At 43.2% G+C, this 13,583-nt stretch overlaps 1 protein-coding gene across 3 annotated transcripts in view; it reads left to right on the top strand.

Moving 5' to 3' along the window:
• The window catches only part of ATP8A1 (ATPase phospholipid transporting 8A1), a 245,141-nt gene that overhangs the window by 46,176 nt on the left and 185,382 nt on the right, over window positions 1-13,583 (top strand). For 2 of the 3 annotated variants that reach the window (XM_054029717.1, XM_054029715.1), the window contains exons 5-7: window positions 5,478-5,523; window positions 11,768-11,808; window positions 13,208-13,281. In XM_054029717.1, the coding sequence (XP_053885692.1) occupies window positions 5,478-5,523; window positions 11,768-11,808; window positions 13,208-13,281 (161 nt within the window). The remainder of the gene's footprint in view (window positions 1-5,477; window positions 5,524-11,767; window positions 11,809-13,207; window positions 13,282-13,583) is intronic. The other variant, XM_054029714.1, reaches the window with a different exon arrangement.

Here is a 13,583-nt window from a genome sequence, read left to right as displayed (position 1 = left end):
CTGCACGCTCCCGCCACACAGCAAAAACACTTTAGGCCATAACCTCCTCTGAGGTTCTATCAGTAAAACCCCCCGGACAGCTCTCGGAGGAGGAACAGGAGTGGCAGGAAAAGACAACACCCATCCTCAGGCCAGGGCTCTGGCCAACCCAAACCACCTTCCAGCCCCAAACTGGCCTTTTCAAGGTACGGTGGAGGACAGTGCACCAGAACAAAAGCTGGATCTACCCCGCCTTACCTTTTCCTCTCAATTGTCCCCTTTCTACTGTGCATGGTCCCATATCACTTCGGACTGCTGGATGCTCCGCACAGGAATACTCCATCCAATTGTGCCTTCTTGCCCTTCTACCCTCCTTCCCATCCCTCTTCAGGGACCCTTCTCACAAGCAGCTCCTTATCCAGGAGGTGCAGTCGCTACTATCTCTAGGGGCAGTGGAGGAGGTTCCTCAGGAGCACAGGGGTGAGGGATTTTATTCCCGGTATTTCCTAATATTGAAAGCCAAAGGTTGCCTCCGGCCTATCTTGGACCTGCGAGAACTCAACAAGTTCGTGAAGAAACTCAAGTTCCACATGATTTCTTTGGCCTCCATTTTCCCTTAACTGGATCCAGCAGACTGATATGCCACCCTCGACTTGAAGGAAGCATATTTTCATATCGCAATCACTCAGCCCCACAGGAAGTACCTCAGGTTTGTGGTCAACAGTACCCACTACCAATTTACCATCCTTCTGTTTGGCCTTTCAGCAGCACCTCGAGTCTTCACCAAGTGCATGGCAGTTGTCGCCGCGTTCTTGCGCAGGCATTGGGTACAGGTGTTTCCATACCTTGACCACTGGCTGATCAGGGGCCGTTCAAGGACCCAAGTGGAAGGTCAGGTCAGATTCATCAGAGCCACCTTCGACAACCTGGGTCTTCTTTTAAATGAAGCAAAATCAACTCTGTCCCCTGTCCAGAGGATAGAATTTATAGGGGCAGTACTGTACTTGATCCAAGCCAGGGCATACTGTTGGAAACAATGTTTCAGGCCCTGAATGATATCATTCGAGGCCTCAGACAATTTCCCACCACCACAGCAAGAAACTGTCTGAAGCTTCTTGGACACATGGCTGCTTGTACCTACATGGTGCAGCATGCCAGACTCAGGCTTCGAGCTCTTCAGTCGTGGTTTGCATCAGTGTATGGCCCAGCCCGCCATTGTGACCCTGCCTCGCCCGGTCCTTGACTCCCTCCTGTGGTGGCTCAACCCTCAGGAGGTATGCTCAGGGGTCTCCTTCGCCACTCTGCAGCCATCCCTGTCGCTAGTGATGGGCACATCAGACTTGGGCTGGAGAGCACATCTGGGAGACCACAGGACTCAAGGCCTCTGATCTCAGGTGGACCTCCACATCAACCTCCGAGAGCTCAGAGTGGTGTGCCTAGCATGCCAGACCTTCCTGGCATACTTAATGGCACAATGAGTATCAGTCGTGATGGACAATACAACAACAGTGTTCAATATCAACAAACGGGGGTGTACACTCCTCTCCCCTGTGCCAGGAAGCCCTCATGCTGTGGGACTTCTGTGTAGAACAGAAGTCGATACATCAATTTTTATTTTGATCAGTCGTACCTCCCTGGGGTACAGAACGAGCTGGCAGACCACCTCAGCAGGTCATTTCACAGCCACAAGTGGTCCCTTTGCCTGGATGTTGCAGTTTCAATCTTCCAGAGGTGCAGCTTTCCCCAGATAAAACTATTCGCCATGCGACACAACAGGAAAATGCCAGCAGTTCTGCTCCTTCCAAAATCACAGCTTGGGCTCCAGCACGGATGCATTCCTCCTCCATTGGGGAGGTTCTCTCCTATACGCCTTTCCACCCATACCACTCATTCACAAGGTACTCCTCAAGATCTGGAGAGAACGAGTGAGTGAGCTCAGGTCATACTGATACACCAGCCTGGCCCCGTCAGCACTGGTACACATCTCTCCTAGACGTGTGTGGAAGCCGTGATCACCCTGCCGCTCTTCCTGGGTCTCTTCTGAGACAAGATCAAGGTCGGCTTCAACATCCAAACCTTGAGACGCTTCATCTCACGGTGTGAAAGCTCCATGGTTGAACCTGATGGATCTTTCCTGTTCAGACCAGTTTAGACAGATTCTCCTTGGCAGCAGAAAACCCTCTACGTGAGCCATGCACCTTGCCAAGTAGAAGAGATTTTCAGTCTGGTCGGCGCAGTGCCATTTGTCCCCGCGCTATCCTCAGTGACACTTATTCTGGACTACCTCCTCCACCTGAAGCAACTGTGGCCTTTGTTGTCATCAGTAACGGTACGTCTTCACTTACCGGAGGGTCTGGCGGCAGGCAATTGATGTTCTGGGATCGATCCCGGAAGTGCTCGCCGTCGACGCCGGTACTCCAGCTCGCCGAGAGGAGTATGCAGCATCGACGGGGGAGCCTTCCTGCCGCGTCTGGACCCGCGGTAAGTTCGGACTAAGGTACTTCGAATTCAGCTACGTTATTAACGTAGCTGAATTTGCGTACCTTAGTCCGAAGTGGGGGCTTAGTGGGGACCAGGCCTAAGAATGCACTTAGCTGCCATCTCGACCTTCCACCCAGGCACAGAGGGCCACTCCGTGTTTGCTAACGCTATGGTCAGCCGGTTCTTAAAAGGGCTCAACAGGCTATACCCTAATGTCAGTCAGCCTGTCCCTGCCTGGGACCTCAATTTGGTCCTTTCTAGACTCATGGGACCCTCCTTTGAACCATTAGTGACATACTCCCTGCACTACCTCTCTTATAAGGTGGCATTCCTGGTAGTGATAACTTTGGCGAGCAGTGTGTCTGAGCTCAGGCACCTAACATCAGAGCCTCCCTACACCATGTTCTATAAGGACAGGGTTCAGCTCAGGCCTCATCTTGCTTTCCTCCCAACAGTTGTGTCGCAGTTTCACATCAACCAGGATATCTTTCTCCTGATATTCTACCGTAAGGCTCGTTCCAGCAGCAGGGAGCAGAGGCTCCACTCTCTGGATGTCCACAGGGCGCTAGCCTTTTACATCGAGAGAACGAAATGTTCAGAAAATCGGTCCAGTTATTCGTGTCAGTGGCGGACAGAATGAAGGGTCAGCCTGTGACATCACAGCACATCTCATCATGGATAGCGTCCTATATTCATGAGTGCTACAACCTGGCAGGTGTTCCTGCACCTCCAATCACTGTGCACTCCATCACGGCGGGGGCTTCATCAACAGTGTTCCTGGCTCAGATTCCCACTCAGGAAATCTGCAGGGCGGCAGTGGTCCTCCATCCATACTTTCGCCATGCACTATGCGATTACCCAGCAGGCCAGAGACGATGCAACCTTCAGATGAGCAGTGCTCCAATCAGTGGAAGACTCTAACCCCACCACCTAAACTTGGGCTTGTGAGTCACCTGATTGGAATTGACATGAACAAGCACTCGAAGAAGAAAAAACAGTTACTCACCTTCTCGTAACTGTTTTCTTCGAAATATGTTGTTCATGTCAATTCCAATACCCACCCTCCTTCCCCGCTGTTGGTGTAGCCGGCAAGAAGGAACTGAGAGCGTGGCTGGTCGGCAGAGCTCTATGTTGAGACCCATGAAGGCGCGACTTCAGGGGGCACACAGACCTACCCGACGGATGCTGCTATGGGAAAAATCTTCTGGCTGCCGTGCACATGCGCGCACACACACCTGATTGGAATGGACATGAACAACACAACTCAAAGAACAACATTTATGAGAAGGGGAATAACCATTTTTTTCTTCGAGATGTGGTGTTTTATACAGATTCCTCAACCAGCCCTGCATCCCTGTTAATTGGATTCCCATTTTTCAGGATTCTTATTAGTGAAGGATCTGAGTAGTGGTTGCAACCTCCTGCCCCTTATACCTTCAGCTATGGTAGCCAAGAGAACATCAGGGACCTAGTCAGCGTTGCAACAGATACTGCTAGTCAGAAAGGATCTGACACACATAGGGGGCATATGCATCAAGAGTGGAATATGTGTTGACAGCACATCTCGAAGAACCACAGTAACTGTGGTTCTAAGTAACCGTTCTTTTTGGACTAATTACTGTACCTTGTCACTGATCAAAGTCCATTGTGCATCATCTCAGCCATCCTTCATCAGAAGATTCCTTCAGTGATTGGTTACTGGTTAATGTCTGTCAGAGAACCTGTCGCAAAATGGGATCTCAATTTAGTTCTGTTATGACCAGGACATGGGCAGTCTGACCTAGTGGTCAAAGGAGTCGGGAGGCAGGCCAAGTCAGATAGCAGGAAGTCAGAGTCCAAGACAGGTCAGAGGGCAAACCAAGAATTGAGCATTAGGAAGCAGGCAGGATCAGGTTACAAGGACATCAGCGGGAGGAGACATACTTGAAAGTAGAACCATGGATGGATAACTAGAGTCCGGCTAGGTCAAGACACCGGGAAGTCAAGCCAGCTAAACAGGAAGCACAAGTCACACAGTCCAGAGCAGGGTAGATCCCACTTGCATGGACAATTTCCTGTTCCTATGCTGGGTTTATATGGGAGCTATGGACCAGTCAAGATCCCCAGCATCCTGACAGTCAAGTTCCAGGACTGGATTCCTCTATTGGGTTTCAGCTTCTGCTCTAGCAACTGTTAGCAGATTGCTGGGTAGCAGGTTGGAGCTTTCATTAGCTCCCATGGACCCAGGTACAAGACTTGCAGTCCCTGACAAGTGCTTACGAAGATTATGGATGGACCTTTTGAAGCTCTGGGAGAGCACAGTATTCAACCGGTTAGAGATGGCATTTTTAATCACAGTACATCTACAAGAAGAGTGAGTGAATTGCAGATTTTGATAGATGTCTGCCTTCATTGTATTCTGTCCTGATCCAAAATTTTTGCCTAAAATAATGTGAGTTCTGTCTAAACTAATCTATTTGGCTATGCCTACACTGTCCCATAGTTCGGACTATGAGGGTGTGAATAGTAGTGCACACCAGAGTGCTGCACTGTAACTCCCTCGTGTGGATGCTGCAGGTGCAAACTAAAAGGTTCCTAGTTCTAATTAATACAGTCCTGTTTGAAAAAGACTACAGTAATGTGAACTAGGAACCAATTTGGTCATGCCCACAGCATCCATATGGGGGAGTTCAGTGTAGCACTTGGCACGCACTCCTAGTCATGCGCCCATAGTCTGAAATGTGCAGCAGTATAGACAAGCCATTAGTCTCTTTTCCAGACCTTATTCCTTCTAGGGGAGAATTAGACTCCATACTCTGTTAGAATTTTTATTTTGATCAGACGTCACCTAAACTTTTGGATCCAAAAATTGTTTAACAACAACTTGAAATAATCCTGCCTGTTTTTTTGCTCACTTGCGAGAGTGGAGTGGAATACAGGAAGTGTGTGTGCATAATATTTTTTCTTAATTGTACATTTTACCTTGTTAACAAAATAACTATTTTAATTCAATTAACAGTTGTGCATTTTTATTCCAGAAAAGACATAAAGCTGATAATGCAGTGAACAAGAAACAAACACAAGGTAGGAACCATTTAAAAAATCTCTAAATTGTGCAGCAAAGAAAAAATTCAATCTGAATGCTGTGTGTATTTCTTTATGGTTCTTTGGTTTCAGATTTGTCAGTATTATGTTTGAAATCAAAAAGCATACAAGTTTACACTTTTAGATGTTTAGAATGTAAAGACCTGATTTGTATGTGTGTGCATGCATGCACATTGCAAAACACATCCATTTCTCTCTTATGTGTGTGCCACAGTTTCCCATGCAAATAGCTACTTATACCTCCAGATGTTTTTGTGTACACACAATTTACTGAATTTTATGTGAAAATAGGCATGCAATTGTGGAGGTAATTTTAAACTATGGGATCTAAATGTTTAGAATTTACAAATTTGAAATAGTTCGAACACCACAGTATTATATCACAAATTAAAATATAAATTTGGAATAGAGGGCATTATCCATAAAGCTGAACAAATGTTCAAAATAAACCCTTTGAATACAAGTACGGTAGTTTACAAAAATACTACTATAAAAAAAGTTTGATTGATAACCTTACACATAGTTCCCCAGTTTCCCAGACAGGGTGACAGTTCTGTAATTTCTTATTGTGATGAAGTCTTACAGCCTTGAGAAAGTGTAAGCATAAGATGTGTAGATGAGTAAGGAACAACTTTTCTAATTCATGGAACAATGATGGTCACGAAGCCTTTTATAGTCCCTGACTGTTGACCCAGTAAAAAGGAGTTTGAAACAATTCTGATGGAGTCGTCATCTCTTGTTATTCCCCTATTATTGCTTGACTGGGAGAAACACGTGGACTTGTGGATCTGACAAAGAAGCAGTTCTCTAGGAAGGACGGCCTCAAGGATGGATATAGTCACACTCACCTCACTTTTACAGGATTGGACAATGCTGTGCAGGGTGCAAAACTTGTGATCTCCTGGTTTTCCTAGAAGTTTGCCAAAGAGATTTTGTGGGATGTTACCTCTTGATTTTGAACCTTAGAAGACCAAGAACGTGTTTAGACCAAGAACGTGAGGAAAAAGTGTGTTTGTCCCAAGATCACCATGACGACAACACTTTACCAAGGAAACTGGAGACACAGACGCCACAGACCAGCCAGTTGACCAGAGCATGATGCCCACTGGCATAACAGTACCTGAGCCAGAAGACATCCCCTGGTTCCCCAAACTGCAGTTCCTGACTGACTCTGAAGCTCCACAGACCAAGCAAGCAGAAGATCAGATTCTTTTCCTTTTTTTATGACTAGATCCACAGTTCCTTAATGTGGGACATTGCCTTTCTGTAGCTGTAAAGGTCAGAATCAAAGCTGAATTGGTGGCTGACAAGGGACTAGCCCCCATCTTCCAGAGGGACTCCCCAAGTTTTGTTCTGTCTCCTGTAGCTACTGGCAGAGCCATGGAATCCAGCACGTACTGCAAGAGAGAGGGTTTTAAAAAAGCCACACACACACCAAATAAACATGAACAGCTGGTTTGTCTGCTGCCTGGAGTTACCACAGAGCTGCTATGCCCCTTCTCCCCACCTGATTGTGTAACAGGCTAGGAGTATGGCTGAGACAGGCCCAAATGGGAGACCACAGCTGTGTTCCTCCTTCTCTTTATTCCTGTCAGAGGATGCAGAAGGAGAGGTTTGTGCCTTGTGCACATCAGCCAGGTCATCCACTGGGTTTGACCACCTTACCCGGAAACCAGGAGGCAGTTCCTCAGGCATTCCTTACCAGCAGGGAATCTGACAGCCATGCTGCAAATGTCTCAAAGGATGGCAGAAAAATGAAGAGAGCCTTTGTTATTACATCAAAGGGCAGTGGCCCAGCACATGGAAAACATAACTGATACTGGCTAAATACACTACAGACAGAGCAAGGAGCAGCCGGTAAGACTGTTTTGGATGCATATCCTCCTGCAATGCAGATCTCATAATCATTCTCCCCCCTTTCCCCGTTCCCTTCCTTGGTTGGGTAGTTCATTTTTCTTCCCTTATTCCTAGAGGAAGTTAAGAATTCTGCATGAGGGGAAAAGAAGAGAATCTTCCCCTCAGGAAGAAAGTCCCTCTTGGAGCTCTTGAATTTGGTGTAAAAAGAGACTTTACCTCAGAGGCTGCCATCTTGTGAGTTCCAGGCAGCAGGTGCAGTATCTCCTACAGGCATTCTGTCTGCTCTCAAAAGGACACAGATAAGGAGATGCCTGTTAGTAGAAGAGGTTCATAGGACTCCTCATCTGATTCAAGTTTCCAATCCCCACCTTCCCAAAAGGAGTCAAATTTTAAAAATGGAAACGGGATTCAATAAATTACTTCCAGAAATTACTATCCCTTCTTCTGGGGATAGTAGTTCCTTGAACTCATTACTGGATGGCACCAAAGCTAAAGGCCCTGTTCACAAGGTTTTCATACATGGGAAGAAAAAGCATAATAAAAGGAATAGAATTATTTGTGTCTGTTTTTTCTTCATCCTCCTCATTTAATTCATTTTCATCCTCATCTTCATGGGCATCACCAAAGGAAGGCTAGGAAATCTGTTCAGTGTAAGTCCAAGAGAGGAAAAAAGAAGTCAAGAGGAAGGTCAGGATCTTCTTTACAGAAGGAAGGTGAACTCTTTTTGTCTCAGAGGATGAATCACAAGATGAAGTGAAGCAGGAGGATCTTTTTTCAGCTGAATCATTTAAGATGTTACAAAAGATGATTAGATACTTAGGTATTCTGTCAGATGAGCGCATTAGAAAAGATTCTAAGGAGGAAGAAGAGAGAATTGATCCAGAAATTAAAAAAAAAAACTATCCAACAGGTTCAAGATCTAAATGTTGGGAAGAGTCATCGTCAAGAATCTCAGTGCCTAATTCATCTTGGAATGTTGATAGACACAGAGGCCCACAAAATCTTTCTGGCAGCCAAAAGATGGAACTAGAACAGATTACCCTCCTGAGGAGGTGCCCCAGGACATCAGTAGGCACCCTAATTAGTGATCTGGGGATGATCATGTCCTGCACTGGGATAGTGCCTTGGGCAGAATGCATATAAGCACTCTCCAGAGTTTCCTGCTGGCCATTCCCTGCCATTTTTTTTCCATCTTGGAAAGTGAACATTCTGTCACTAGTGTTCAAATCCCTGGATGGTGATGAGTCCAAAGAGATTCAGGGGGGGGGGGGTTGGCCATGTTGGAGCCAGAGAGGTGTGTCATACCAACTGATGCCATTCTGGAAGGGTGAGGAGCATTATCCAAGAAGTTGGTGGCTCAAGGGACATGGTCCTTCTTGGAATGAAAGAAAAGCATACATTTTCTAGAGCTGAGAACAATATATATAGGCTGTTCAACAACTGGCCCCAGCATTGCCAAATGGCTATGTTCTGGCAATAACAGACAATACATAAATGGTGTACATACACCATTGGGGAATACTAGATCAAGGGATCTATAAAAGGAAGCAGCATCATTGATGTAGTGGGTGGAGGTCCATCTATGGTCTATCAGGACCTTGTATATCAAAGGTCACCAGCAACGTGAAGGCCGAGTGAATGGGCAGAAGGAAAATTGATGATGCAGAATAGGGTCTTCAAAACAAATCCTTCTGATTGATCATCAAAAAATATGGAGTTCCTATTGTGGGCCTTTTTGCAGCCAAAGGAAACTAGAAGGTTCACCAGTAGTTTGCAGGAAAACTGGCATAGGCATAGATGCTCTTGTCATAGGTGTCCTGTCGCTCAAGTGGCCAAAGGGCTTACTTTATGCTTTCCTCTCACTGCTCAACATCACCAGTGTAATACGGAGGATCAGAAAGGAGGAAGCCGCAATTATATTAGTAACCCCCCGATTAACCAAGGAGGCCTTGATTTCCTGACCTTGTGAACATGTCAGAGCCACCGTTGTTCTTGAATTCAAGGCCAGATTTGTTATCCTAGAGTCCAGTTCTTCACCAGGATCCCTCCCTGTTCTATCTCAGTTGACAGGTATGTTATTCTTCATTTCCCAGGTCTGCAGCCTAGTTGACCTTTCATATGTAGATGGTTGCTAAATCTTGTTGCTTGTTCCTCTTCAGTATCACCAAAATCCACCTTTCTTTGCTATCTCCATTGCAGCAACCTTGTCTCATGCCTTGGCCATCTTACATGTCAACCTTCTTTTGGCCTTCTTGCTTTCTCTGCTTTCCATCTCCAGGCAAATCAAAATACTATATCAAAAGTTATGTCATATCATCCACCTCTTTGAAAACCTAAAATGTATTTCTGTCTCCTATTGCATCAAATTCAGGCTTTTCGTCTTCACTTATTAGGCCTCATATAATGTTGCCATACCAACATATTTGCGTTTATTTCCTCCTTTCCATTCCCAGTGCCCAATTCTTTCATTTTACCCTATTTCCCAGTCTCAGCTTGGAACCTTCTAGCATGGTGTTCCTTATATCTGGAACAGTCTTCCTTTCCCTCTCTGCCTTGCATTCTCTCTCCTTCAAATCCCTACTTAAATTCCAGTTCTTCAAAATAATACCTATTCTCTTCTCATTAGTAATGCCCACACTCTACCTCACCTGATATATTGTCCAGTAATTTAGATTGTTTGTTTTTTTGTTTTGTTTTTTTAAATGCTGCATTCTTCAGGGCAGGGAACATGTCTTTATCTGTGTTTATAAACTGCCAATTGATTGGGTTCTTCTGTACACTAGAAAATCATGTCAGCATTTTTATCAGAGAGTATTCTTGAGATTGTTTCCTATAGTAATTTTATAAGATTTCAGTTCAGATCATGTTTCTTCTAGAATCTAATATTTTTGGAAGCATCGCTCATCAAATCTCATATTAAAATATGTCTTAATTTTCCTTAACTTTTTATTTCATTCTGCTTCATACACATTTTATGCTGTAATTAATTAATGCAAGAAGTATGGGGAATAAACAGGAAGAACTAGAAATACTAGTGAATAATCACAGATGCAACATAATTGGCATCATAGAAACTTGATGGGATAATTCATATGATGGGAATATTTGTGTAGAAGGGTACAGCTTGTTCAGGAAGGACAGGCAGGGAAAACAGGTGTTGCCTTGCTATCAAAGATGTATATACTTGCACTGAGACAGAAAGGGGAGGCAGATCTGTTGAAAGTCTCTGGGTAAGGATAAAAGGGGTTAAAAACAAGGATGATGTCATGGTAGGGGGTCTATTAAACAGGAAGAAGAGATGGTTGAGACCTTTTTTTAAACAACTAACAAAATTATTCAAAACACAGGAGTTGGTGGTGATTGGAGAGCTTTAGCTACCCAGACATCTGTTGGGAAAATAATACAGCAGGGCACAGATTATCCAACAACTTCTTGGAATGCATTAGAGACAACTTTTTATTACAGAAGGTGGAGAAAGTGACTTGTGCACTGGCTATTCTGGATTAGTTTATGATAAACAGGGAGGAATTGATCTACTTGAGAATCTGAAGGTTGAAGGCAGCGTGGGTGAAAATGATCATGAAAAGACAGAGTTCATCATTCTAAGGAACAGTAGGAAGGAAAACAGTAGAGTAAAGATAATGGACTACAAGAAGGCAGACTTTAGCAAACTCAGAGAATTGGTAGGTAAGTGCCCGTGCGAAGCAAGTCTAAGGGAAAAACGAGTTCAGGAAAGTTAGCAGTTTTTCAGAGAGACATTAAGGGCACAAGAGCAAACTATAACAATACGTAGGAAATATAGAAAGTATCGTAAGAAGCCACACTGGCTTAACCAGATTTTCAATTACCTGAAACTTGAAAAGGAGTCCTACAAGAAGTGGAAACTAGGTCAAATTACAAAGGATGAGTATTTAAAATAACAAACACCACAAGAATGTAAGGACAAAAATAGAAAGGCCAAGGCACAAAATGAGATTAAACTAGCTAGAGACATAAAGGGTAACAAGAAAACATTTTACAAATACAAATACAAGCAAGAGGAAGACCCAGGGACAGGGTAGGTCCATTACTAAATGAGGAGGGAAAGATAACAAGAGAAAATGCAGCTAAAGTCTGCCTTCTTGTAGTCATATGAATTATCCCATCAAGTTTCTATGATGCCAATTATGTTGTATCTGCAATTATTCACTAGTATTTCTATGCTTGACCTGAAATAGCAGTGAATGTGTGTTTAGTAAAATGTCATCTGAATATACTGCTCTATTTTATACACATGATTTTTAGTAACAGTCAACACATGAGGAGTGTCACCTATAAACAGAAGTTTGACTGTTGTACAGTCTAATTATGTGTCTTTGCTTTTCAGTATTGAGAAATGGTGCTTGGGAGATTGTCCATTGGGAAAAGGTGTGTATTTGGTTTTTTGTTTTTGTTTTTAGGGATGTAAATTTTATGTTTATACTATCATTTGATACAGTTTCTATATTTTATATCAGAGTAAATGACAGTCATATGAATTAACTTACAAGTATGATGGAAAACATTAAAATGTTCAGTTTTTAGTAACACTTTCTAGAATATTAAATTTAGCTTGTTTAGTAAAATGTACTTTTAGGCCCAAAACCAAATTCCTCATTCAGGCAAAACTGTCATTAATAGTTCAGTGAAAGGTCTGCCTGAATAATATTTCAATGAATGTTTTGCCTGAATGTCTTCAGATTTTGGGATACTGGCATGTGGGATATCTGTACAAGTACCTTTAGCATTATTAAAATTAATAGACAAGAAAATAGCTCAGTTTTTATATAGTGAGCAAAGATTAGTAAAAATGTTTTTAAATTTACTTAACATATTTTGCAAAGCTTACCTTGTGTTTAAAATACTAAAAACTTAAGGCATTGTTATGAGGTAATAGAGCAGTGTACTGGTAAAGCTGGGAAACATTCAAAAGTTCTGTTCAAAAAGTATTTCTTCACACAACGGACAGTCAAGCTGTGGAAATCCTTGCCAGAGGATGTTGTGAAAGCCAAGACTATAACAGGATACAAAAAAGTAGATGATAAATTCATGGAGGATAGGTCCATCAATGACCATTAGCCAATATGGGCATGGATGTTGTCCCTAGCCTCTGTTTCCCAGAAGCTAGGAATGGGCAACAAGGGATGGATCACTTGATGATTACCTGTTCTGTTCATTCCCTCTGAGGCACCTGGCATTGGCCACTGTCAGAAGACAGAATACTGTGCTAGATGGACCTTTGGTCTGACCCAATATGGCTCTTCTTATGTTTTTATTAGCAAATGTTTGTCAAAAAAAACCCAGCTTTCATAGATCTGTGTAACCTGAGGTTTCAGTAAATTTGATCCAATCAGATCTTTTTTCCCCCCCTGTGGAATCATCTAATTGCAAACAGGAAAGGTTTAACGTCATGAGATTCACATCTCTTTGCATGGGTTACAAATTAGCTGGAACCAGGAGCAGGCATCTGCTGTGATACAACAGAACTCTGAGTTTAGGGAAACTGATTTCCTTTTGTGTAACTAGGCTAAATATAAATCTGACTATAGAACGATAATAAGAGTTCCCAGTATCAAGGGCGATTAAAGTGGAATATATTCAATGCCAGGAATACAATGATACTAGGCCTTATTTTAGTGGGATTTGGGCATCTAATACCCGTAGACTCTTTTGAAAATCATTGCCTAAATTTTTAACTGTCTTTTTGGCAAATTGAGAATTTACCTATGCGTAAAAGTTAGAGATAGATGTGTGTTTGACTGTTAACCAATTCCCAGTTTTCTTACAGGTAGATGTTGGAGATATAGTTATAATAAAAGGCAAAGAGTATATACCTGCTGACACTGTACTTCTCTCATCAAGGTAGAGATGCCCACTGATGCTTACAATGTAGAGGCTGGTTTCTCTACCCTGCATTAATTTTGTGATTGCTCCAAGGAAATAAGAAATAAACAGAAATACTCTTTACCTCTCCCATCATTTTACATTTAGTATTGAAAAAAAAATCTGTATTTGGGTATTTAAAATCTTAAACACTTTTTCATGCTTGGCATATATAATAAATAAAAGGAATTGTATCTGTCAGTTTTGTTAGAATTACATTGAGGGGTGTACTAATCCCTTAGGGCAGAGGTGGGCAAACTATGGCCCGCAGGACCCTCCTG

The sequence above is a fragment of the Malaclemys terrapin genome, chromosome 5, assembly GCF_027887155.1.
Source record: "Malaclemys terrapin pileata isolate rMalTer1 chromosome 5, rMalTer1.hap1, whole genome shotgun sequence".
Lineage (NCBI taxonomy): Eukaryota > Metazoa > Chordata > Testudines > Emydidae > Malaclemys > Malaclemys terrapin.
Note: the sequence above shows the minus strand (reverse complement) of the source record. Positions and strands in the feature narration are given on the sequence as shown.